This window comes from Pipistrellus kuhlii, unplaced genomic scaffold, assembly GCF_014108245.1.
Source record: "Pipistrellus kuhlii isolate mPipKuh1 unplaced genomic scaffold, mPipKuh1.p scaffold_m20_p_62, whole genome shotgun sequence".
NCBI lineage: Eukaryota > Metazoa > Chordata > Mammalia > Chiroptera > Vespertilionidae > Pipistrellus > Pipistrellus kuhlii.
In genome coordinates, this window is record NW_023425565.1 from 1,553,038 (window position 1) to 1,578,680 (window position 25,643).

The window sequence follows — 25,643 nt, forward strand, 5'->3', positions numbered from 1 at the left end:
CAGTCACCTCTGGATGATGAATTCCCGGGCGCAGTCGCATAGGTGTCCGTGCACAATCCACTCGTCCACAATCTGCAGGTACGGTCTCACGGTTTCCACCCAGAGAGAGAAGAGCAGTGAGACCTGTGGAGACAGCGTGCACAGCCCACACTCACCTCGGCATGAAATGAGTTGCAAACATTTCTGAAACACTGTTTTTAAAATCACGAAATTTCTATTTTTTGAAATAAAAAATAAAAAATTAGAAACATATGACAAAAAACTCACCTACATGTGAGATGAGCACATATCTTTAGTCCATACCGGACCCTCCGGAGTGATGGCTACCAGGGACCATAGGGATACAGTTCCCCTACCTAAATAGGGCAATTAGAAAGATGCCCATTAAGAATGAGGAAGTGCCCTAGCTGGTTTGCTCGGTGGAGAGAATCGGTTTGTGGACTGAAGGGTGCCATGTTCGATTCCAGTCAAGGGCACATGCCCAGGTGAGGGCGTGGTCCGCAGTAGGGGACGTCCAGGAGGCAGCCAATCGATGATCCTCTCTCATTATTGATGTTTCTATCTCTCTTCCCTCTCCCTTACGCTCTGAAATAAATTAAAACACACACACACCATGTATATATAAAAAATGAGGAAAGATTTCATTTTACTATACAAAAAATTGCATAGCAGAAAGAAATAAATTGCCTTTGCATTAAACTGCAGCACAAATATGTTGAGAAAACGGTATACCAACAAACTAGGAAATATACCTAAAATATGTACTACCATCCTACTTTCTGTTTCTAAGAATCTGACTGTTCTAGGTGCCTGATATTATAGATTTGCATTTCTGAAAAAATATTAAAAAAAAAAAAAAACTTCAGAGAGGAAGGAAGAGAAACAGAAACATCAATGATGAGAAAGAGCTATTCACTGGCTATCTCTTGCATGCTCCTGACTCGGGATGGAGCCCAGAACACAGGCAGGTACTCTGATCAGGAGTTGAACTAAGTGCTCCAGGTTTATAGATCGACATACACCCACTGAGCCATGTGAGCTGGGCTGCAATTTTATTTAGAAAGGATTATGCAAGATAAAAAATGGTGGCAGAGTTAAATGGGTGCTACACTGATATGCTCCTAGGACCATACTGGAATTACAACTAAAGTAAAAAAAAGAGATCACCCTGAATAATCAATAGAAGAGCAGCTGGAGAGGACCCTGATAACCGAGGATAGAAAGTGGAGACCACATAGAGACTGGTAGGAAGGCCCAAGGGGCAAAAGGCCTCGCCAGGCTCCCACAGAGAACAGCTGAAGGTCTGGAGAGATATCTCAGCTGTGGGGGGGTTGCCACTGAGAACTCTGGGTTTACCTCAAGCTGGGCCCCAGCAGAGAGCACCGGAACTAAGAAAGGTGCCCACATAACATCCAACTGTGAAAAGGAGAGGGGTTGTTATCTATCAGGGAGATATGGCTGGAAATGCAGACACCCTCTTAAAGGGCTAGCACACAAAATTCCATGTGCAGCCACTCACCTTGCGCTCCAGCACAGGGAGGACAGAGTGGATTAGAGCTTTGTGAGCAGAAGCCAGGGTTGGGGGCTTAGGGGTTAGAGCTGGGAAGGCAGACACCCTGGCTTGCTGTGCTGAGTCATCCCCTCATGCTGTGGAGGTCATCGTTCCCAGCGGACCTTTGCTATTCAATAGTTTTGCTATTGGAAAACACCATGCCCCATGTGTGGAGTTTCCGAGGTCCATTATGAGACTGAGAATAACAATAAGCCTCCAGGCAGAAGCAATTGCCCCACCTTGTTGAGAAACCTCTCGTCCCACCTCTGGTGACTGACTGAGGGCTACTCAAGGCTGAACCCAATCAGTCTGCAAGCAGAGAAGTCTCTGGAGGCTTTGCATCTTTGTCTGATCTAACTAGTCAGAAATAGCATCTGACACTGTCCTGCACAAGAGACTGAGAGGCGTAGCAGATATACCTCATACATAGTCACAAACCTAAACAGGCAGCCCTAATAGGGAGTCTGAAAAACAACCCCCAAGTGAAAGAATAAGAGAATTCTCCAGAAGAAAAGATAATTGAAATGGAGATAAGAAACTTATCTGGGCCCTAACTGGTTTGGTTCAGTGGATAAAGCTTCGGCCTGCAGACTCAAGGGTCCCAGGTTCAATTCTGGTCAAGGGCATGTACCTTGGTTGCAGGCACATCTCCAGTAGGGAGTGTGCAAGAGGCAGCTAATCCATGTTTCTCTCTCATAGATGTTTCTAACTGTCTATCCCTTTCTAAAAAACCAATAAAATATATTAAGAAACTTATCTGGGAGAAACCAAGATGGTGGCATAGGTAAACACCTGAAATCGCTGCCTTGCACAACCACTTCAAAACTACAACTTAAAGACAAAACAGACATCATCCAGAACCACTGGAAAGCTGGCTGAGTGGAAATTCTACAACTAAAAGGAAAGAGAAAAGCTCACTGCGACTTAGAAGAGCTGCAGAAATAAAATGCAAAGGTATGGAGGCGCATGCGAGGAGAGGGCTGCAACTGAGTACGCAGGCAGCTATCTTTCTCAATTGGGAGGGAGACACAAGCTCCCAACTGCTCTGAACTCTGGGGACCCAAACTCATATGGGGAGAAACTGGACTGTCTGGCATTGGGTGGAACTTGAGGGCGGCTTTCTCTCAGAGGTGCTTGCAGCAATTACTGAGGGACACTGAGACCCAGGGGGCTTCTTAGGGCAGGGCCAAGGATCAGTCATAGCTGCTTGCTCTGTTCTGTTAATTCCCTGAGACCCTGTCCCACCCAAGTTGTGCGTAGAGGATTTTGCATACCAACCAAGGATGGTGTATGCATATACGCATGGCCCATGGACAGACAATAGATTGGTGAAGGCCTGGGGTGGGGGACAGAGGTGGGCTGGAGGAGGTCAATGAGGGAAAAAAAGGACATGTAATACTTTCAACAATAAAGATGAAAAAAGAAAGGGCTGTTGCAAATACTGATGTAAGTCAGCTAGGTATTTTTCACATCTTGCTTTTTTTAAAATCATTTTATATAAAAGAATATTTTAATTTTTGTACTTAGAAACTATAAAGACTATACATGATTTGGAAATGAGACTATACCAAACACTGGCCAAAGAAGAATGGTCTGCTCTATGCCTTCTCTTTTGTCTGGTCACTCAGAAATATAATGTTATCAGCAATGATTGTTGCTTGTCGCCTCACATTATTTTTATCCATATATTCACCATAGTCTAATTTCCTTTTTCACATACTGATATGCCACATTTCTGAGGCCTGGTCGGAATACTGAAATCCTGTGCCATGTTGCCTTTTGACTGACGTCATCCACTTGGTATGTTTCACTGTCTCCTGATTTCCACATCTCATTTGTGACTGGGTTTTTCCCTTCCACTTGTCTCATGACAAGATCCTGACCAACTCGACCCAATAACTGCACATGATTCAGAGATCTTTCCATAACCAAGCTGCTTGCTACTTCAGACTCATGTCTTACAAGTTTATGAAACACCTGCAATACAGGTATTAGAAACATTGCTTCTACTTTTTCTACAATCTGATCTTTAGTCCTTTCTGGACGCTTCAGCCATATTAGCTCCAAGCCCAGAGGACATTTCTCACATCTTGCTTTATGTTTTGCTTTGTCCTTTCCTCATCCTTTTGGTGATCATGCAGTTATAATTTAGATCCTCATTTAAAAACCCTGAAGTGTCTGGCATAGCCTGACTTAAGCACTGTTTTTACAAAAGCTACGACAGCTGTGCACCACTCCTTTAGCTGGGCAGAATGGAGTCACACACTTTAGACTAGATGAGGGCCCACTTACGGTTTGCTCAGAGGCTTCTCCAACATCGTCATATTCAAGAATGGCCTTGTACAGGGTGTTAAGCAGGTGAGATGCCCGCACAACATTCCGAGTGTCTGGTGGGACTTCTGCTATCCCAGTGCTAAAGACTTTGTGCAGAACCTTCAGCTGAGCCAGTCGAGGCGACAACTTGTCCACTACTATGGCAAGAGTTATTGTCGTATCTGCAAATATCAAGAAATCAAACTCATTAGCCAGGAAAAATATGCTTTCAAATGAGTTCAGCCACTTAGGGTAAGGCAGAGCCAACAGAGGATGCTGGGTTTTCATCTTATATCACAAAGGATTCATATTCCTAAAGAAAGTACTTCCTAAAGGGAAAGAAAAAGCAGGAAAATAATGTATAAAGGAACTGACAGAAAAAGAAACACAAGTGATTCTTAAACATATAGAAAGATACTCGATCTCACTTGTAATAAAATAATGCAAATTAAAACTACATGGTGGGCCGAAACCGGTTTGGCTCAGTGGATAGAGAGTCAGGGTCCCGGGTTCGATTCCGGTCAAGGGCATGTACTTTGGTTGCGGGCACATCCCCAGTAGGGGGTGTGCAATAGGCAGCTGATCGATGATTCTCTCTCATCGATGTTTCTTTCTTTCTTTCTTTTTTTTTTTTTTTTTAAATATATTTTATTGCTTTTTTTTTTTTTACAGAGAGGAAGGGAGAGAGATAGAGAGCTAGAAACGTCGATGAGAGAGAAACATCGACCAGCTGCCTGGTCGCAACCAACATACATGCCCTTGACCGGAATCAAACCTGGGACCTTTCAGTCCACAGACCGATGCTCTACCGCTGAGCCAAACCGGTTTCGGCTCTCATCTAACTCTCTATCCCTCTCTCTTTCTTTCTGTAAAAAATCAATAAAATATATTTTAAAAAAACAAACTCACAAAAACTACATGGTGGGAGAAAAAATCCCAGACTACAATGGGCTACTATTTCAATGAGGGGAGGGGGACTGACTGACTACAAAGGGGGAGCAAGAGCAAGTTCCTTTGTTGGGGAATGGCACAACTCTGAGTCCCCAACATGGAGGTGATTTCGTGAATCTGCACATGTGACAAAATGTCACCTATCTGCACACAGGTATTACTTGCCCTCTCCCCGTCCCAACAAAACAGCAAGTACCTGCAAAACTGGTGAAACCCACATCAGGTCTGTAGACTAGTTAATCAATATGCCATGTCAATTTCCTAGTTTGGTAACAGATGTAGCTATGTAATCCATTGGGGATGTGGGGTGATGGGAACACAGGATTCAGCATTACTTTGTCAGTAGTTGTAAGTAAAATTGAGGAGGAAACCAGCACTGGGTTAGATTACCATTTCACACCTGTCACATTGGTGGGTAAAAGTTTGAGAACACACCATTGGCAAGACTTTGAGGAAATGGATATTCATATACACTGCCTGCAAGAATGAAGTCTGTACCTATCGAACATTGTGATGGCAGAATCTATCAAAATTACACATGCCATCACTCCTCCTTGGCCCAGCACTTCCACTCTTACACATTGTAGACCAGTAATTTTATTGCTAACTTTGCCTAGTGGCCAGATAAGTTTCTACTGAAGAGTACAAAAAACATCCTATATAATAAAGAGCTAAAATGCAAATGGTCATCATACCTTCATGCCCTCGTGCTAGAACTGCTCAGACATTTAACAATGGGGAGCGAGGATTAGGGACCAGCCACGCACAAATGAGCTGGGCAGAGCAGAATGGGGACTACCCAGACACTAATGAGCTTCTGAGAGAGGAATGGGGTACCAGCCAGCCTGCATCCTGAGAGGGGAACAAGCAGCCCATCCCCTGGCCTTGGGCACTTGCAGCTGTGGCCTGGGCTGGGTGAAGCAGGCCTGGGTCCTGGGTGCCTGCAGCCAGCCAGAAGGAGAGAAGCATGGGTCCCGGGTGCAGGGTGAGGCAGAGGTGGTTAGGGGGATCAGGTCAGCAGGGGAGCAGTTAGGGGTGATCAGGCCGGTAGGGGGATCAGTCACGCAGGCAGAGGTGGTTAGGGGTGATCAGGCAGGCAAGAAGTTAGGAGTCAGAGGTCCCAGATTGCAAGAGGCAGTTGGACATACCCCAAGGGGTCATGAATTGGAGAGGATGCAGGCCGGGCTGAGGGAACATCCCCCTGTGCATGAATTTCATGCACTGGGCCTCTAGTTTTACATAAAAGTTAAAGGCAAGCTTTAAAAAATTAAATATCCATTGCATTTTGAAGTTTTTGATTACATGTTCTTACAAGCTAATATCTTTTTCAAGTATGATACTTTGTAAAACACTGTGTAATATGAAAACACGAGAATTTCCATGATCCGTCTGCAATACATTAAGAATTTATGCTGCACGCGTGCAATGCATAGATAACTTGCTGCACACGTGCACTGTGAATTACGCATAAGAGGTTAACACTGCAGCAGTTGGCAATAGCAAAAGATCAGAAACAACCTAAATGCCTACCAAAAGGGGCCTTGGCTAGTAGCTCAGTTGGTTAGAGCAGCGTTTTTCAACCGCTGTTCTGCGGCACATGTTGCCTGGTGTGCTGTAGGTGCAGACAAGACAAGAATTTTATAATTTTTCACTATTTTGTTTACTTAATATTTCATAATAAAGTAATTATAAAATACTTTCTTTGTGTTTATTTGATTCCTATTCAAGAGAATTACTTTATATATAGTCAATATAGGCACAGAGTTAAATTTTTTAACATTTTCTAATGGTGGTGTGCCTCGTGATTTTTTTCATGAAACAAGTGTGCCTTTGCCCAAAAAAGGTTGAAAAACACTGGGTTAGAGCATTTTCCTGATACACCAACATTACAGTTCAATCCCTAGTCAGGGCATATATAAGAAGCAACCAACAAATGCATGGATGGCTGAACAGCAAATTAATGTTTCTCTCTCTCTTTCCCTTTCCCTCCCTCTCTCTCAAATCAATATATATTAAAAAAAAGTAAAAATAAAAATGAGGAGGCTCTTTATATACTTACTAGAAGTTCAGTACATGGATTCATGGACAGGTGGGGTCTCTCCGGCCTAAACCAGCTCTCAAACATCCCGCAAGGGGTCCTGGATTGTGAGAGGGCATTCTCGGGTGATGCACCCTGGAATCGGGCTCTCTCCTCTCTGGTTCTGCATGCGTCATCTGAGAACTGCAGCTGCCAAGTCACTGTAGCTCGGCAGCTTCTGCATTGAAAGTCTGCTTTCTGGTGGTCAGTGTGCATTATAGCTATTGATTGAATGGTTATATGTATCCGGTCACTTAGGTATACACACACACACACACACACACACAAACACACACTAGAGACTTGGTGCATGAAATTCGTGCACAGGGGGTGTGTGTGTCCCTCTGCCCAGCCTACACCCTCTCTGATCTGAGACCCCTCAAGGGAGATGTCCAACTGCCCATTTAGGGCCGATCTTATAAGGATTGTGCCTAAACTAACAGTCGGACATCCCTCTCATAACCAGGACTGCTGGCTCCCAACTGCTCGCCTGCCTGCTTTCCTGATCGCTCCTAACTGCTTTTGCCTGCCAGCCTGATCACTCCTAATCACTCCCCTGTCAGCCTATTTGCCCTTAACTGCCCTGCCCTGGAGGCCTGGTCACCCCAACTGCCTCCCCTGCTGGCCATCTTGTGTTCACATGGAAGCAGGATCTTTGACCACATGGGGGCAGCCATCTTTTGTGTTGGAGTGATGGTCAATCTGCATATTACTCTTTTATTAGATAGGATAGAGGCCTAGTTCACGGGTGGGAGCCAGCTGGTTTGCCCTCAAGGATGTCCTGGATCAGGTTGGGGGTTCCCTTGGGGCATGGGGTGGCCTGGGTGAGGGGCCTATAGTGGTTTGTGGGCTAGCCACATCCCTCGGCGACCCAAGCAGAGGCCCTGGTATCTGGGATTTATTTATCTACAATTGAAACTTTGTAGCCTTAACTGGAGGCCTGGGCCAGCCAGGGTGTGCAGAAAGCTTCGCTTCCTTAATTGCAGGGGAAACCCAAACCTCCTGCTCACTTCTTGGCTGCAGCCATGTTGATTGGGTTAATTTGCATACTTGCTCCTGATTGGCTGGTGGGCGTAGCTGGTTGGTGTAGCAGTGGTGTGGTCAATTTACATATTATCCTTTTATCACATAGGATAGATAAGGTAGCAATCTTTTTTCTTAAATTTATATATTTTTTATTTCAGAGAGAGGAAGGAAGGGAGAGAAAGATAGAAACATCAATGATGAGAAAGAATCATTGGCTTCCCCCTGTACTCCCTTAATGGGATCAAGCCCACAACCTGGGCATGTGCCCTGACTGGGAATCGAACTGTGACCTCCTGGTTCATAGGCTGATGCTCAACCACTGAGCCATGCTGGCTTGGCGTAAGCTAGCAACCCTAAAAATTTAAATAAGAAATGATTTGAAGGGGCAGTTAATAGACGTCTAGGTATAAACATACAAACAGGCATGGACTGCATGTGTCTAAGTTCTCTCAGGGAGGGTGCACCAGACACTGATCACTTGGCTGCCTCTGGGGAGAGGAACTGAGTACTCATCTGGACAATTGGAACAGGAGGAAAAATTTTCAGTTTTTCGTTACTGTTTGTATTTTTAAAGATATGAACAGCTTAAATATAAATGTAAAATAATTAAAAAAATGAATGTACTAATAACAATTATTTATTTGCCATGTAATTTTGGAACTTTGTATCAATTAACAACTTAAATGGCATTCAAAGTATCTTGTGTGTCAAAGGGAAGAACATTTAAATACCGTTATTGATGATACACTTCTCAATTTCTGTAAGTTCTTCTTTGAAAGTAATAAAGTATTTGTATAGAGCCCACATGAAAGCCTGGTAAGTTCGAAAGGGAGCTTCTGTCAGCTTCTTAAGGATGGATCCATTCCCAGGAAGCGTGTGCTCGGAGCTGTGCCCCATGACTTCATCGATGAACTCCTGGAGTTGGAACACAACCTGGCCATATGCTGCTATCTGCTCCAGCACTGACCGCAAACAGCTCTGTAGTCAGATGAAATGAGAATTAAAAACTGCAATTATTAAAGTCAGTCTCTGTAAGCACTCAAATTCATATCCCCCTCACTGTAAAATATTTCTTTCATGACAAACTAATAAAGTAAATATTTAGATTCAGAGGATACTGTGAGCATTAATTTCTACAAAACATAGAATTATGGCTTCTACTTTTTAAAAACACATTTCTGGTAAATGCAACACTAACCAAAAAATTGCAGTATACAGCTTTCCCAATACACAATGACAAATAAAAAAGAGAAAACACAAATTAAAACTAAATGTAATATCATAAACAATACTAAAGAATTCTCTAAGCACTGTTAAGATGCACTTAAATTTGCCTTTTAGATCTTAAATATATTTAGTAGTTTTAATAATGAAAAATGTTCTAAAGTTATATAAAAATGATCTATATAAATCCTATCATTTAATTGTAACTATAACAAATACAAATCACTTACATGTGTCAAATGGGTCACTATTATATTGTTTCTCACAGTTATCTTCCCATCTATCAACTGAAATATAAAGAGCTTTTTGACTCCTGAAAGTAACCTGAAATGAAATTAAAAAAAAGTATTTTAGTGTAGAAAACATTCACTCCAGCTGGTGGTGGACATTCCTTCAGCCAGGGACCATTTGGATATTTATAACATCATTTGCAGCCATACATACGGTAATTATCATCTTAAACATTAGCCTGTTCTATTTGGTCAAACGTTTAATTAGCTCTCCCTTATTGCCTAGGTAGGGCCAGACAGAATGATTTCTCAGGCCTTATATGGCCTTCAGACAGCGGTTCCCCAGCGGCACACAGTAATAATAAAAAAAATTAACAAAAGACTCAGAATTGGGTGGGGGAAGCAGAGGTCAGATAACTGGAAAACAGAAGACATCACTCTTTTAATATGACTACCTTATCACTCAAGATAATCTCAATACTACTGTCTTAGAGAGAAGTTCAAAACTGTTATCCAAGCCTTTCCTCCGGGAGGAGAGGTCCGACCCTCTTCCTGCTTTGAGAAGGCCAGCATCCCCCTCTGCAGAGGGAGCACTGGAGATCTCCGCAGCGACTGTGCTACTGCTGAGCTTTCATCTGTTGGTGTGACACCATCGGATTTCTCAGGTTCCTGGTGTGCAGGCCTGAGGCACAGGCGAGCTTTCACTGATCCTCTGCCTGTTAAAAGCGGTAAGCAGCAAAGTAGGAACCTTGCTTTGAACTCCGATATTAGAAAAGTGATGGCTTATCCTAATTAAATCAGATAGTAAGCTATTCAAAATAAAAAAGAATACATCAAAACCATCATCTCCATGGCTGAAAAGGCAGTGTGGGTTTCCCGAGTCCAGTTGTCCAGTGAGGACTCTTCAGGATTCATATCTAACGGCCTGCTTCTAGGTCACAGATGAAAAAACCTGGAACACTTTTCTTCAAAAGTGCAACATTTCGCTTCTCACTAATAAAGTCTTTTAGACTATTAACTGGGTGAACAGAACTCACCATAGCGTTTCCCGAATAACCTGTGTCTCAGTAACAAAAACTCTGTCATCTGGAACATACAACGGGTCACTGCTGTACAAGTGCTGGTCCCTATTAGAAAGCAAACAGCAAATGTCAATGAAAAAGTTTCTCATTTAGTAAAATTACCTCTCAAAGAATATATGCAATTTAGTGGTAATTTAATCAGTGATCAATAAACAAGTAAACACATTATAAGCTGTAAATGCCCTCCATATTAATTTTCATAAATCAACTAAAATACTCTTGAAGAAGCACTTTCAGAGCAATCCCAATTGTTACGTTTATTGCTGATTTAACCAAATATTTAAAGTATGCATTGTTTGTGGGGTTTTTTGGTCAAAATGGCAATGGTACTTTTATTAACATCCAAGTTTTTAAAAATAATTATTTTCCAAAACACAGGTCAACAAAGCCTAAACTTTATTTCACCAGCCAGCCTGACGTTGCAATTTAAAATCTTCGAGGTCCACACAAATAGCATTCAGACTTCCTTCTTCCAGGGAACAGAGGGAGCAGAGGTCAGCCTCAGGCTATGTGCTGACAGTACATTTCTCTGCTGGTCTGTTACATAGCTCTAGCCAAGCTTCTTCTTTTTGAATTGGTTATTTATTCATCTATCTACCTACCTATCTACCTACCTACCTACCTACCTACCTACCTACCTACCTATTTATTTTGAGGACATGTTTAGAGAGAGGAAGGCGGGAGTGAGTAAGAGAGAGAAAGAGAGACAGAGATAGAGCAGAGACAGAGACTTCAATAGGCTGCCTCCTGCGTGCACACTGACTAGAGATTGAGCCCACAACCTGGGCACATGTGCCTTGACCAGAACTGGAACCTGCATTGTTTCAGTATGTGGAATGATGCTCAACCAACTGAGCCATACCAGGCAGGGCTGGCCAAACTTCTTATTCAGCCAGAGAATGGATTTCTGTCTCAGTGAATGACAAGAAGATGCACAAACCTGTGGTGAGTGTCCTGGGTCCCCCTCAGGGTAAGCTGGGCTGGATATATATATATATATTTTTAATTTAATAAATCTTTATTGCTCAGATTATTACATTTGTTTCTTTTCCCCCCATAGCTCCCTTCCACCCAGTTCCCATCCCACCCTCAGCCCTTACTCCCCCTCCCACTGTCCTCATCCATAGGTGTATGATTTTAGTCCAGTCTCTTCCTGCATCCCATGCCACTTTCCCCCTGATAATTATCAATCCACTCCCTTTCTTTGCCCCTAATTCTATTATATTCACCAGTTTATTCTGTTCCTCATTTTTAATTCACTTGATTTTTAGATTCACTTCTTGATATAAATGTATTTATTGATCATAATTTTTATCTTTACTTTTTTCTTCTTCTTCCTTTTCTTAAAGAATACCTTTCAGCATTTCATGGTTTGGCTTCCTTTAGCTTTTTCTTATCTGTGAAGCTCTTTATCTGCCCTTCAATTCTGAATAACTTTGCTGGGTAGAGTAATCTTAGTTGTAGATTCTTACTATTCATCATTTTGAATATTTCTTGCCACTGTTGTCTGGCCTTCATAGTTTCTGTTGAGAAATCGGCTTATAGTCATATGGGTGATCCCTTATAGGTAACTAACTGTTTTTCTCTTGCTGCTTGTAAGATTCTTTGTCTTTTGCCCTTGGCATTTTAATTATGTCTCTTGGTGTGGTCCTGTTTGGATTCCTTTTGTTTGGGTTTCTGTGCATTTCCTGGACTTAATAAGTCTATTTCTTTCATCAGGTGGGGAAAGTTTTCTGTCATTATTTCTTCAAATAGGTTTTCAGTATCTTGCTCTCTCTCTTCTTCTGGCACTGCCATAATTCTGATGTTGGTATGCGTGAAGTTGTAAAAGAGGCTCCTTACGCTATCTTCAACTTTCTGGATTCTCTTCTCTTCTGGCTTCCCTGGAGGAGTGTCCTTTGCCTCTTTATAGTCAAAATCATTGACTTGAATCTTGCGTTCCTCTAGTCTGCTATTGGGTCTCTGTATAATATTTTTTATTTCAGTCAGTCAATGTATGTTTAATTTCTAGTTGGTTTAATTTCTTTTTCATATTGTCGAGGGTCTCACTAAATTTATCGGCCTTTTCTCGGAAATTCTCGAAAAACCGTATAATTGTGGTTTTGAACTCTATATCCAGTCTTTTGTTCTCCATTTCTTTTGTTTGAGATCTGTTTCCTTGTCTCCCCATTTTCGCTGCTTCCCTGAGTTGGTAGGGTGGCTTTGTGTGTTTGGTATCTTATATGGGCCAGTGGGTCAGCCTCCCTAGTTACCTGAGGTAGACACTCTTGGTGTTCCCCTTTGTGGACTGTGTGTACAGCATTGTTGTAGTTAAGTTTTGATTGCTTTTGGTATCACTGGGAGGAACTGACCTCCAGGCCAATTGAATGTAGCTGTGTCTACACCAGGATACTTCTGTTTTGGAGACAGCCTTATAGGATCAGACTTGCAAAAGCCTCTGCACTCAGCTTGAATGGGGTGGAGCCGCAGGGCTGAGCCAACAGTCTTGGCTTCCCGTCAGCCCTGCCCTTGTGTGCATGCCTCAGAGCTCTGCCTTCCACGGATCCTCTGAGTTTCCGCCTGACAGTCCAGATTCCCCTTGTAAGTGTGGGTGCCCCAGGGGCTCGCATTGAACTGGGGAACTGGGGTTCAGTGCAGTCAGGAGTTTCCGACTCCTTCTGCTATGGAGAGGCTGCAGCAACCTCCAGTCAGACCTCTCTGCGCACTTACTGGTGTGCATCTCTAGACCTTACCCGCTGCGGCTCCCGGCTTCCCTGAGCCTCCCAGTCTCTGAGTCTCCAGGTACCTTTCTCTACATTCCAGATTCCACCACTTGGGTCCACAGGGTTTTGGCTGGGTCTGGGGTTCAGTGCAGTCGGAACTGGGGTGCAGTGCAGTCGGGGGCTTCCTTTCCCCTCCTGCCAGCCTGGCACTCAGCTGCCCTTCCTCTCTGTGCACACATCTCCCTACCACAGTGCTTTGCGGCTCCTCTAATCCGTAAGCCTCTCTTCTTTCTAGTTGTAGATTTCTCACTCAGCAAGCTTTCCTATGGTTTTGGATGATGTCCGTTCTTTTATTTGTTGTTTTGAAATTGTTGTGCGAGCCGAAACCGGTTTGGCTCAGTGGATAGAGCGTCAGCCTGCAGACTGAAGGGTCCCAGGTTTGATTCTGGTCAAGGGCACGTACTCTGGTTGCAGGCACATCCCCAGTAGGGGGTGTGCAGGAGGCAACTGATAGATGTTTCTCTCTCATTGATGTTTCTAGTTCTCAATCCCTCTCCCTTCCTCTCTGTAAAAAATCAATAAAATGTATTTTAAAAAGAAAAAAAAATTGTTGTGCGAGGCAGTAGTTTAGGTGCTTTCCTAGGCTGCCATCTTGGTTTTCCCCTGGGCTGGATATTTGTGAATGGAGGTGCTGCATATGATCAAGATGAATTAAGCTCTATCAAAAACTCTTTCCTCTCTTAGTGGTATGTGAGCTGCTCCTAGAATCCAGGAAGGCCCACACCCACAGCTCTTCATGCACAGCTACATGAGAAGCACAAAACCCTTTGTGAACTCTTTTTTGAAGGAGGAATTTAGGAAAGTTGTGTGATGGATTTATTTCTCACCAGCAAAATTATCTATCTACACACACAAGTCTATTTTTTTTTTACCATATATTTTATTGATTCTTTACAGAGAGGAAGAGAGAGGGATAGAGAGCCAGAAACATCTATGAGAGAGAATCATTGATCAGCTGCCTCTTGCACACCCCCTATTGGGGATGTGCCCGTAACCAAGGTACGTGCCCTTGACCAGAATCGAACCCGGGACCCTTCAGTTCACAGGCCGATGCTCCATCCACTGAGCCAAACCAGTTTTTGGCCACATGTCTATTTTTAAGCAAATTTTATTGCCTATGACCACAGAATCTCAGAATGCAGTCACCCCAGGCTGAGACAGTCCTGCACTGCACAGAGCTGACGCAGCAACACATATAAAGCTTCTGTACTGTCTCAGAGAAGGCAGGGAAAAAGTGGCTACTCAAGGCGAATTGCCTTTTTGTCTGAAATGCAATCTAATTGGCCACACTGTTAGGTCCAGGTTCTGCTCACCCCTGTGGCAAGAGGGAGCGATGGAATGGGGACAAGAAGCATTTCTCAGTCTCTGTGGGTGCAGCTTTTCAAAGCCCCACAAAGCCTGGAGCAGCACAGGAGGGGCAGTGCTGACAGCCCGGAAGGGAACACTGTGTCTGCAGAACATCAGCCCAGGAGCTAGGGGCACAACACAGCCCAATTCCTATCACCAAAGTAAAAAACTGTACTCTGCTAAAGGTGCCAGCCAGTGAGGCAGAAAGGTAGCCAGAGGCAGGACAGCCCCTCTGTGATGCTGGCTCCGGACAGGGGATATCCCAGAGCAAAATCCTACTGTCCTCACGGCATGTAAGACATACAGAGTCCTCTGGGGGAGGCAGCAATACAGATGATATGCTCAGAGAGCATATGAATTCAGTGCCATCTGCTGAGCGAGGTGCCAAGCCTTGATACAGAAGTCTTTGCCATCCCCGACAGCGTGTGTGCCAGAGCTAGGACATGCACAGGAGTACTATGCCATTGTGTGCATCTCACAAAACCTGTTGACAAGGAGTGTCTCCTTCTTATCCAGCTCCCACAACTCAATAGCATCTTACTGGAAGCTACTAGAATGCCTCTGTCCCCTCCCAGGTGAGGTCAGTTATTGGCCTGAGTGCACAGCAGTGGAGCAGAAGCCTTCACTGGGGTAGCACAAGGGCCTTGAAAAGCCAGAGGGAGCCAGCTCAGCTGCAGCCACTCAAGCTGGGGTCTAGTGCAGGAGTGCCCCATCTGACCGCTACCACACAGATTCCAACAGCCACTTGGTACAGAGGGTGTGGTAGGGAGAAGGTTCCAGCCACACTAGGGAAGGTGTGGCTCCTTCTGCATCTTTACTGTGCCAATTCCAACACAGACCTAAACTGGATATCAACAGAGATTTAAATCTGGCAATGCATAATCAAATTTTTTTCTATTAACACATTAAGTGATAAATGGTGTTTCTTACCAGACAGCAGCTAAATTGGAGTGCAAATGCAAACTATGAGGAAACCTCGAGGACTGAGCTGTCCAGTATTGACAGACCACGTGCTGCTCCAGCCAGCTTCGGGCATCTGGCTCATCCACTAAAGGAAATGTAATATATTTAAGTTATGAGCTAACAAAACAACAACACTTGATTAACTTTGTCACAATACCTGAACTTACAAGTCCCTTCAAATATTCAACAGAAAAAGGCTCTTTAAAATAACAACTACCACCTTGGCTGTTGAGATGGCAGGCTCCATTCCCAGTCAAAGCACATAGCTAGGCTGTGGGTTCAATCCTAACAGACAAAATCCATACAAAAGGCAATGGATCAATGTATCTCTCTCACATTGATGTTTCTCCTTCTCTCTCCTTCTCCCTCCCCCTCACTGCCTCTCTCTCCCTCTCATTCTCTCCCTCCCTTCCTCTCTCCAAAATCAATAAAACATATTCTCAGGTGACAAAAAACATAGCAGCTACCTGACATTTGTATATATAATTATTTATTTCAAACCATAAATATTAAAACATAGCTAACCCTAGTTCAGGTCAAGATGGCGAAGTAGGTAAACACTGTGCTAATATCCTCCACCAACCATATTAAAATTACAACTAAATGTACAGAACAGCCATCATTGAGAACTGCCTGACATCTAGAGGAACAGAAGCCCTAAGAAAGAAGAAGTCACTTTAAGACTGGCAAGAGCAGCGGAGACAAGAAACCCACACGTGGCAGCTGAAAATCATGGGATATCTGAGGCAGAGATTCCCCGAGGTCAAGGAGTCCCAGCTCCCCACCCGGCTCCCCAGCCCAGGGTTCCATCGCCAGGAAGAGGAGACCTTACAATGTCTGGCTATGAAAACTAGCGGGGATTCTGTCCTTCCAGGTAAGATGAGAGCCTACTAGAATACAAGGCACCCACTTAAAGAACCTATGCATAGACTCACTTGCCAAGATACAGAAGCACCCTAAGTTGTCCACTTATAGACAACTGGATAAAGAAGTGGTACAGATGCCCTGCCAGTTTGGCTCTGTGGATAGAGCGTCAGCCTGGGCACTGAAGGGTCCCGGGTTCGATTCTGGTCAAGGGCATGTACCCAGTAGGGGATGTGCAGGAGGCAGCTGATCGATGTTTTTCTCTCATTGATGTTTCTGGCTCTCTATCCCTTTCCCTTCCTCCTCTCTGTTAAAAAACAAAAAACAAAAAACAAAACAAAAAAACAAAACAAAAAAACAAAAACAAACAAACAAACAAACAAACAAAAAAAATATATATATATATATTTATATATATATATATAGTGGTACAGATATATACAATGAAATAGTTCTAAGCCATAAAAAAAGAATGAAATCCTACCATTTTTGACAACATGGGTGGCAATATGCTAAATGGAGTAAGTCATACAAACATCATATGATTTCACTTATATGTGGAATCTAGAAAACAAAGAAAATGAACAAAACAAAAACCAGACTCATAGATACAGAGAACAGGGTGATGGTAGCCAGATGGAAAGGGATTAAGAAGTAGAAATTAGCAATTACAAAATAGTCGCAGGGAGTTTAAAGCACAGCACAGGAAATACAGTAAAACATATGGTATTAGATCAACCAAAGAACTTTTGAACTTATGTGAGCCTAACCAGTGGTCAAGGACAATAGGGGAGGTGGGGGCATGAGTGGGGGTGGGGTGGGAGATTGGAATGGGGGGTTGAGGACAAATATGTGATACCTTAATCAATAAAGAAATTAAAACAAATATTGTATTGACTATGTATTGTATTATGGGGTCAAATGTGTTCAAAACTTATGAGGGGCAGATTCTAAAATGGTGGCAGAGTAGGTGAATACTCATGGACATGCTCCCGGGACCAAATTGAAATTACAACTAAAATAGAGAATAACTTCCTGAATAATCAACTGAGGACAGCTGGAGAGAACCCTGATCCCCAAGGACAGAGAGTGGAGACCACAGAGACAGGCAGGAGGGGGCAGGCCGGGCTCCCACAGACAGCAGCCGAAGGTCTGGAGAGAGATCTCAGCTGGGGGAGAGGGGTTGCCACTGAGAACTCTGGGGTCTAGACCCTAAGCTGGGCTCCCCTACGCACAGACCACAACTGAGAAGGGTGCCCACATAACATCTGGCCGTGAAAAGCAACAGGATTGCTGTCTGCAGGGAGAGGCAGCTGGAAATGCAGGCACCCTCTTAAAGGGCCAACACACAAAATCCTGTGTGCAGCCACTCACCTTGGGCTCTGGCAGAGGGGGGCAGAGTTGCCTGGAGCTGAGTGAGCAGAAGCCAGGGCTGGGGCTCTGTGGCTAGACCTCAGAAGGCAGACACTCTGGTTTCCTGTGCTGAGTCTCATTTCCTCATGCTGCGGGGGTCATCTTTCTCTAGCAGACCATTGCTATTTTTGCCTGGGGGGTGATGGTGGGTGGGAAGGCAGTTGCCCTATCTATTGGAAAACCCTTTGCCCACTCTGTGGAATTTCTGAGGCCCATTGCAAGACTGAAAATAACTATCAGCATGCAGGCAGAAGCAATTGCCCCACCGTCGGGAAGACATCTTGCTTGTGCCCTGTGATCCACAGTCTGAGATTAATCAAGAATGAATACAGGCCGAAGCCAGTTTGGCTCAGTGGTAGAGCATCGGCCTGCGGACTGAAAGGTCCCAGGTTCGATTCCGGTCAGGGGCATGTACACTGGTTGTGGGCACATCCCCAGAAGGGGGTGTGCAAGAGGCAGCTGGTTGATGTTTCTCTCTCATCGATGTTTCTAGCTCTCTATCTCTCTCTTTCTCTCTGTAAAAAATCAATAAAATATATTAAAAAAAAAGTTTAAAAAAAAAAAAGAATGAATACAGGAGGAGAAACCAATGGTGGCATAGGGTAGACACCCGAATGCAGCCTACCAGAACAAATTTGAATTTAGAACTGGAAAACAGGGGAAACATTGCCCTGAAGTGCCAGACGGCTGCCTGAGAGGAGGCTCTGCCATCTGGGAAGGAGAGAGAAGGCACACTGAACCTCAGGAACTGTGAAGGTGCGGAGAACTGTGCGTGAGAAAAGGCGGCCGCCCCACTTCACTGCTGGCAGGCTTGCGGAGCACAGAGAGGGCGGGCCAGGCTGAGTTCCCTACTGGCTTACTCCCTGCGCGTGGAGAGGGCAGACAGCTAATGCGCAGCTAGCTTTCTTGTTCGGGAGGAAAACTGAACCACCCTATTGCTCTGAAAGACGGCCCCACACAGGGAGAGGCCAGACTGTCAGGCAGTGGGCAGAGATTTCTCGGCGGTGTGTGAAGCCAGCAGCCATTACTGTGGGACTAAGAAACCAGACCCTCGTAGGGAGGGGCTGATTATAGTTTGTCTGCACCACCTGAGACTCCGCCCCATCCAAGAGGAGCACAGAAGCTCTTCCAGTGGCAAGCTTTCTCATTTGCCGCGAATAGGACTCTCCTAGGGAGGAACAGACAGGAATCCAAAGCTTGTCTGCGCCTATACCAAAGAGGTGTGCGCGAGCCTGCAACCAATCTTGCGGGATTCAACAAAGTTTGTCTGTGCCACCCCGAGACTCCGCCCCATTCAAGCAGAATACAGAAACCCTCCTAGCTGAGACACTTCTGATCCTCATGGCCAATTGGCTTGGAGATCAACGCTTCCCAGTGATACCAACAACAAACAAGGCTTAACAATGAGACTGCACACACAGCCCACAAGGGGCTACACCAAGACTGTCCACCTCAGGTAATTGGGAGGCTGACTCATTGAACCATATAGGACATCTTAGCACACAAAGCCACCCTGCTAACGCAGGGAAGCAGTGAAAATGCCGAGACAAGGAAACAGATCACAAATGAAAGAAATGAAGGACAAGAAGCGACTGGATATAGAGTTCAAAACCACGCTTATAAGGTTTTTCAAGAATTTCCTAGAAAAGGCTGATAAAATAAACGAGACCTATGAGGATATGAAAAGGGATCAACTAGAAATAAAGAATACCGTATTTTTCGGACCACAAGACGCTCCGGACCACAAGACGCACCAGTTTTTAGAGAAGGGAAATGAAGAAAAAAAGATTCTGAAACAAATAGTGTCCTAAAATATTTTATGTGCATTAAAACCCAACATCACAGTCATAAACACATGTAATCAACCCTGTAAAGTAAACAGCAGCATTTAGAACCATTTTAGAGCCGGGCAAGCACACAGAGACCACACAGAGCCGGGCAAGTAAAAAAACTTTTTTTTAAAAGTATATGTGTAGGCTATATTTGGACCATAAGACGCAGGAACTTTTCCCCCCCACTTCTGGGGGGGAAAAAGTGCGTCTTATGGTCCGAAAAATACGGTACATTGTCTGAAATAAAAAATATTATACAGAGTCCTAAAAACAGAATGGAATATCGCAAGAATCAAATCAAAGATTTGGAAAACAAAGGGCCAGAGGGCAGTCCTCCACAGAAGCAAGAAGATAAGAGAATCCAGAAAGTTGAAGATAGTGTAAGAAACCTCTGAGACAATTTCAAATGAACCAACATCAGAATTATGAGGGTCCCAGAAGAAGAGAAAGACCAAGATATCGAAAGAATACTGGAAGAAATAGTGACAGAAAACTTCCCCCACCTGGGGAAAGATTTAGACTTACAAGTCCAGGAAGCACACAGAACCCCAAACAAAAGGAACCCAAAGAGGACCACACCAAGACATATCATAATTAAAATGCCAAGAGCAAAAGACCAAGAGAGAATATTAAAAGCAGCAAGAGCAAAGCAGGGAGTTACCTATAATATAAAGGAGCACCCATACTATTGTCAGCTGATTTCTCAACAGAAACCATGCAGGCCAGATGGGAATGGCAAGAAATATTCAAGGTGATGAATAGCAAGAAACTACAGCCAAAAATACTCTACCCAGCAAAGTTATAACTCAGAATCGAAGAACAGATAAAGAGCTTCACAAATAAAAAAAAGCTAAAGGAGTTTATCACCGCCAAACCAGAATTATATGCACTTATGAAGGGGGTTCTTTAGGAAGAGGAAGAAGATAAAGATAAAAATTATAATCAACAAATACGTAACTATCAACAAGTGAAACTAAAAGCCAAGGGAATTAAAAATCCTGATGAACAATATTAACTAGTGAATATAATATTAGAAATCAGAGGTATGGAAGGGGAGTGGACTGACGATTCTCAGGGAAAAGGGGAGTGGGGGGTGCAGGAAGAGCCTGAACAAAAACTGTGCACCCATGGATGAGGACAATGGGGGGTGGGAAAGGGCAGAGGATGGGAACCTGGTGGAGAGGAACAATTGGGGGGGGGGGGGGGAGAAGAGGAACATTTGTAATAATCTGAACAATAAAGATTTATTAAAAAAAAAAAAAAAGAATGAATACAACCAGACTGTAGGCAGTGGAAGGTCTCTGAAGGAATTGAGATTTTGCCTGATATGATTTTGGACTCGGGGCTCAGAAAACCAGACCTTCATGTACATCTTGGTCCTTCCCAAAGGCACCCAGCCTCAGCAGAGGAGCCACAACCTATGGATTGCTGATAGCTCCAAACAGGGGAATTAGGGCCAGTCACACAGCGTCTGACCCGGTCCTGCACTAGAGATTGGGAGGCATAGCAGGTCTACCTAATTCACAGACACAAACCCAAACAGGCAGCCAAAATGGGGAGATATAATAAAACAAGCCCCAAATGAAAGAACAAGAGAATCTTCCAGAAGAAGAGCTAAATGGAATGGAAATAAGAAATGTATCATAGGGTTCAGAATAATGATGGCAAAGATGCTCAACAGCATGAGAAAAGATATTTATGAAGATAACTATAAAGAATGATATAGCACTAATAACAAATCATTTACAATAGAGGATTCTCAGAATCAAATCAATAATTTGGAACATGAAGAACCAAAAAAGATCCAATCAGAACATCATGAATATAAAAGTATGAGGATAGGGGGCGTGGTGGCTACACCCGGCTGGGGCCGGGGCCCTCGAAGTTAGGCCGACCCGGGTCGGTTTCGACCGGCGGTGTGTGTGTGTGTGTGTGTGTCTCCCCTATCAGGCCCCAGAACGATGGCGGTGTTTCACGACGAGGTGGAAATCGAGGCCTTCCAGTGACGAGGACCTGGAGACGTATTTCTACCCCCTGTCCTTGCGGTGGTAACTTCTGCATCGCTAAGGAAGACGGAGAACGGGGAAGACGTGGCGACGTGTCCTAGCTGCTCTCTCATTATAAAAGTGATTTATGACAAAGAGCAGTTATGTGTGGAGAAACAGTCCCAGCCCCTTCCACCAACAAAGAATTAGTTAAATGCTAAAGAAAGACTTTGGGAATCCGAATCCTGAACATTCAGGCATGAACCATGCTGGAAAAGTCGAGGCACAGTTCCTGGCTTCCTTAGGGGGACAACTGCTTTATAGTTTGCTGCTGTGGATTCTTTTCATCAGCTCCGAGTTCATCTCCAATTAAAGAAGCAAGTCCATGACATGACATACCTGGATTTCATGCTTAGAACTTTGAATTGGAAAAAGTGTTCTTTATTTTCACATGAATGTAAAGGAAGATAATTCCAGTCAGTGCTTTCATTCCCTCATTGTTATTTTATCTTATACCTAATTTATTATTTGATAGCATCGTCTATAATACCTCAAAGTCATTTGGATTCCTTCATTTAAAAAGATTTTATTTAATTGGTTATTAGGATTACTAAAATTAGGCCTTTTTGAAAAAAAAAAAAAGTATGAGGATAGTATAAGGAGCCTCTCGGACAACTTCAAGCACACCAATATTCGCATTAATAGGGGTACCAGAAGGAAGGGAGAGAAAGGGAGGGAGAGAGGGAGAGGGGAGGAAGGGGAAGAGAGAGAGAGAGGGGGGGGGAGGGGAGGGGTAGAAGGGAGAGGGAGAGAGGAGAAAGATAACGAAAATATATTTGAAGAAATAACAACAGAAAACTTCCTCTTTCTGGGAAAAGAAAGAGACTTACAAGTCCAGAAACTGCAGAAAGTCCCAAACAAGAAGAACCCAAAAGAGGCCCACAGCAAGACACATCATAATTAAAATGCCAAGGGCTAAAGACAAAAAGAGAAGCAGTTAGTTACCTACAGGGGAACTCCCATATGACTGTCAGCTGATTTCTCAGCAGAAACTATGCAGGCTAGAGGGAGTGGCAAGAAATATTCAAAGTGATGAATAGCAAGGACATACAACTGAGATTACTCTACCCAGCAAAGCTCTCATTTAGATCAAAGGCCAGATGAAGAGCTTCACAAACAAGAAAAAGCTAAAGGAGTTCATCACCACCAAACCAGTATTATATGAAATGTTGAAGGGTATTGAAGAAAGAAGAAAGGAGAGAGGAAGAAACAGAAAAATATGAACAATAAGATGACAAAAAATAGATATCTATCAACAACTGAATCTAAAAATCAAAATATACAACCAAGAAATCTAATGAAAAAAAATGAATTGATGAATAAAATAGAAGCAGAGGCATGGGAACAGAATGACAAAATTCAGAGGGAAGAAGTGAGGGGAGTTGGGGAGAGATTAATCAAAGATTTTATATGTATACTAGAGGCCCAGTGCACGAAATTCGTGCACGGGGGCGGGGAGGGGGGGTTGTCCCTCAGCCTCTCCAATCTGGGACATCCCTCTCACAATCCAGGACTGCTGGCTCCCAACTGCTCACCTGCCTGCCTTCCTGATTGCCCCTAACCACTTCTGCCTGCCAGCCTGATCACCCCTAACCACTCCCATGCCAGCCTGATTGATGTCTAACTGCTCCCCGCCAGCCTGTTTGCCCCGAACTTCCCACTTCTGCCAGCCTGGTCACCCCTAATTGCCCTCCCCTGCAGGTTTGATCACCTCCAACTATCCTCCCTTGCAGGCCTGGTGCCTCCCAACTGCCCTCCCCTGCTGGCCATCTTGTGGTTGCCATCTTGTGTCCACATGGGGGCAGCTATTTCATGTTGGAGTAATGGTCAATCTGCATATTACTCTTTTATTAGATAGGATAGAGGCCTGGTGCATGGGAGGGGGCCAGCTGGTTTGCCCTGAAGGGTGTCCTGGATCAGGGTGGGGGTTCCCTTGGGGCGTGGGGCGGCCTGAGTGAGGGGCCTGTGGTGGTTTTCAGGCCGGCCACAGCCCCCTGGTAATCCAAGGAGAGGCCCTGGTATCTGGGATTTATTTATCTTCTACAATTGAAACTTTGTAGCCTGGAGAGGAGCCAAGCCCCCGTTTGCTCCATGGCGGCAGCCATTTCTGTTTGGGATTTATGTATCTTGTATAATTGAAACTTTGTAGCCTGGATGGAGGCTTAGGGCTGCTAAGGAAGGCGGAAAGCTTGGCTACTTCCATAGTCAATAGGAACTCAAGCCATCTTGGTTGGGGTTAATTTGCGTACACGCTAATTGCCTGGTGGTCGTGGCTTGTGGACCGGAGTGATGGTTAATTTACATATTACTCTTTAAAAAAAAAAAAAAAAATATTTTATTGATTTTTCACAGAGAGGAAGGGAGAGAAATAGAGAGCTAGAAACATCGATGAGAGAGATACATCGACCAGCTGCCTCCTGCACACCCCCCCACCGGGGATGTGCCCGCAACCAAGGTACATGCCCTTGACCAGATTCGAACCTGGGACCTTTCAGTCCGCAGGTAGACGCTCTATCCGCTGAGCCAAACCGGTTTCGGCTACATATTACTCTTTTATAGGACTAGAGGCCTGGTGCACGAAATTCATGCATGGGAGGGGTGTTTCTCAGCCCAGCCTGTACTCTCTCCAATGTGGACCCCTTGAGGTATGTCCAACTGCCTGTTTACAATTGTGCCTAAACGGGCAGTTGGACATCCCTCTCACAATCCAGGATTGCTGGCTCCCAATTGCTCGCCCGCCTGCCTGCCTGATCACCCCCTAACCCAGGCGTCTTCAAACTACGGCCCGCGGGACACATGCGGCCCGCAGAGGAGTCTGATCCGGCCCGCCAGGTTTTTTGGGCAGTGAGCGCAGCCGAGGTGTTACAGTAGGAATTAGTAGTTCATATAGTCCGGCCCTCCAGCTCTCTGAGGGACCGTGATCTGGCCCCCACTTTAAAAAGTTTGAGGACCCCTGCCCTAACCACTCCCTTGCCAACCTGATCAACGCCTAACTGCTCCCCTGCAGGCTTGGTCACCCCCAACTGCCCTCACCTGCTGGCCTGGTCACCCCTAACTGCCCTCTTTTGCCATCCTGGTCGCCCCTAACTGCCCTTCCCTGCTGCCCTAGTCATCCCTGACTGTCCCCCCCTTGCCAGTCTGACCGCCCCAAACTGCCTTCCCCTGCTAGCCTGGTCACCTCTAATTCTCCTCCCTTACTGGCTTGGCCCTAACTGTCCTCTCCTGCAGGCCAGGTCACCCCAACTGCCCTCTTTTGCGATCCTGGTTGCCCCTAACTGCCCTCCCCTGCTGGCCTGGTTGCCCCTAACTGTACTCCCTTGCAGGTCTGGTTGCCCCAACTGCCCTCTCCTGCTTGCCTGGTCACCCCTAACTGCCCTCCCTTGACACCTGGTTGCCCCTAACTGCCCTTCCCTGCAGGCCCGGTCACCCCCAACTTCCCTCCTCTGTTGTCCTGGTCCCTCCCAATTGCCCTCCCCTGCTGGCCATATGTGTCCACATGGGGGCAGGATCTTTGACCACATGGGGACAGCAATCTTGTGTGTTGGAGTGATGGTCAATCTGCATATTATCTTTTATTAGATAGGATAGAGGCCTGGCGCATGGGTGGGGCCAGCTGGTTTGCCCTGAAGGGTGTCCTGGATCAGGGTGGGGTTCCCTTGGGGCGTAGGGCAGCCTGGGCGAGGGGCCTGTGGTAGTTTGCATGCCAGCCACACCCCTTGGTGACCCAAGCAGAGGCTCTGGTATCTGGGGTTTATTTATCTTCTACAATTGAAATTTTGTAGCCTAGAGCGGAGCCAAGCCCCCTGCTTGCTCCGTGGCAGCAGCCATTTCTGCTGGGGATTATATATCTTCCATAATTGAAACTTTGTAGCCTTCAGTGGAGACCAGGGCAGGCCAGGGTGTGTGGAAAGCTTGGCTTCCTCCATTGCTCGAGCAACCCTAGTCTCCTGCTCTTTCCAGTT

General features: G+C 44.9%; 1 protein-coding gene and 2 pseudogenes across 3 annotated transcripts in view; 1 reads left to right on the forward strand and 2 right to left on the reverse strand.

The window, feature by feature from the left end:
- TUBGCP5 (tubulin gamma complex associated protein 5) overlaps window positions 1-25,643 on the reverse strand; it is a 94,610-nt gene that overhangs the window by 36,304 nt on the left and 32,663 nt on the right. For 2 of the 3 annotated variants that reach the window (XM_036420127.2, XM_036420126.2), the window contains 6 exons: window positions 15,495-15,612; window positions 10,411-10,500; window positions 9,374-9,467; window positions 8,651-8,897; window positions 3,845-4,047; window positions 8-123 (listed from right to left, as the gene is read on the reverse strand). In XM_036420127.2, coding sequence (XP_036276020.1) covers window positions 8-123; window positions 3,845-4,047; window positions 8,651-8,897; window positions 9,374-9,467; window positions 10,411-10,500; window positions 15,495-15,612 — 868 coding nt within the window. The remainder of the gene's footprint in view (window positions 1-7; window positions 124-3,844; window positions 4,048-8,650; window positions 8,898-9,373; window positions 9,468-10,410; window positions 10,501-15,494; window positions 15,613-25,643) is intronic. The other variant, XM_036420130.2, reaches the window with a different exon arrangement.
- LOC118708706 lies at window positions 3,041-3,834 on the reverse strand (annotated as a pseudogene).
- On the forward strand, window positions 21,598-22,094 carry LOC118708708 (annotated as a pseudogene).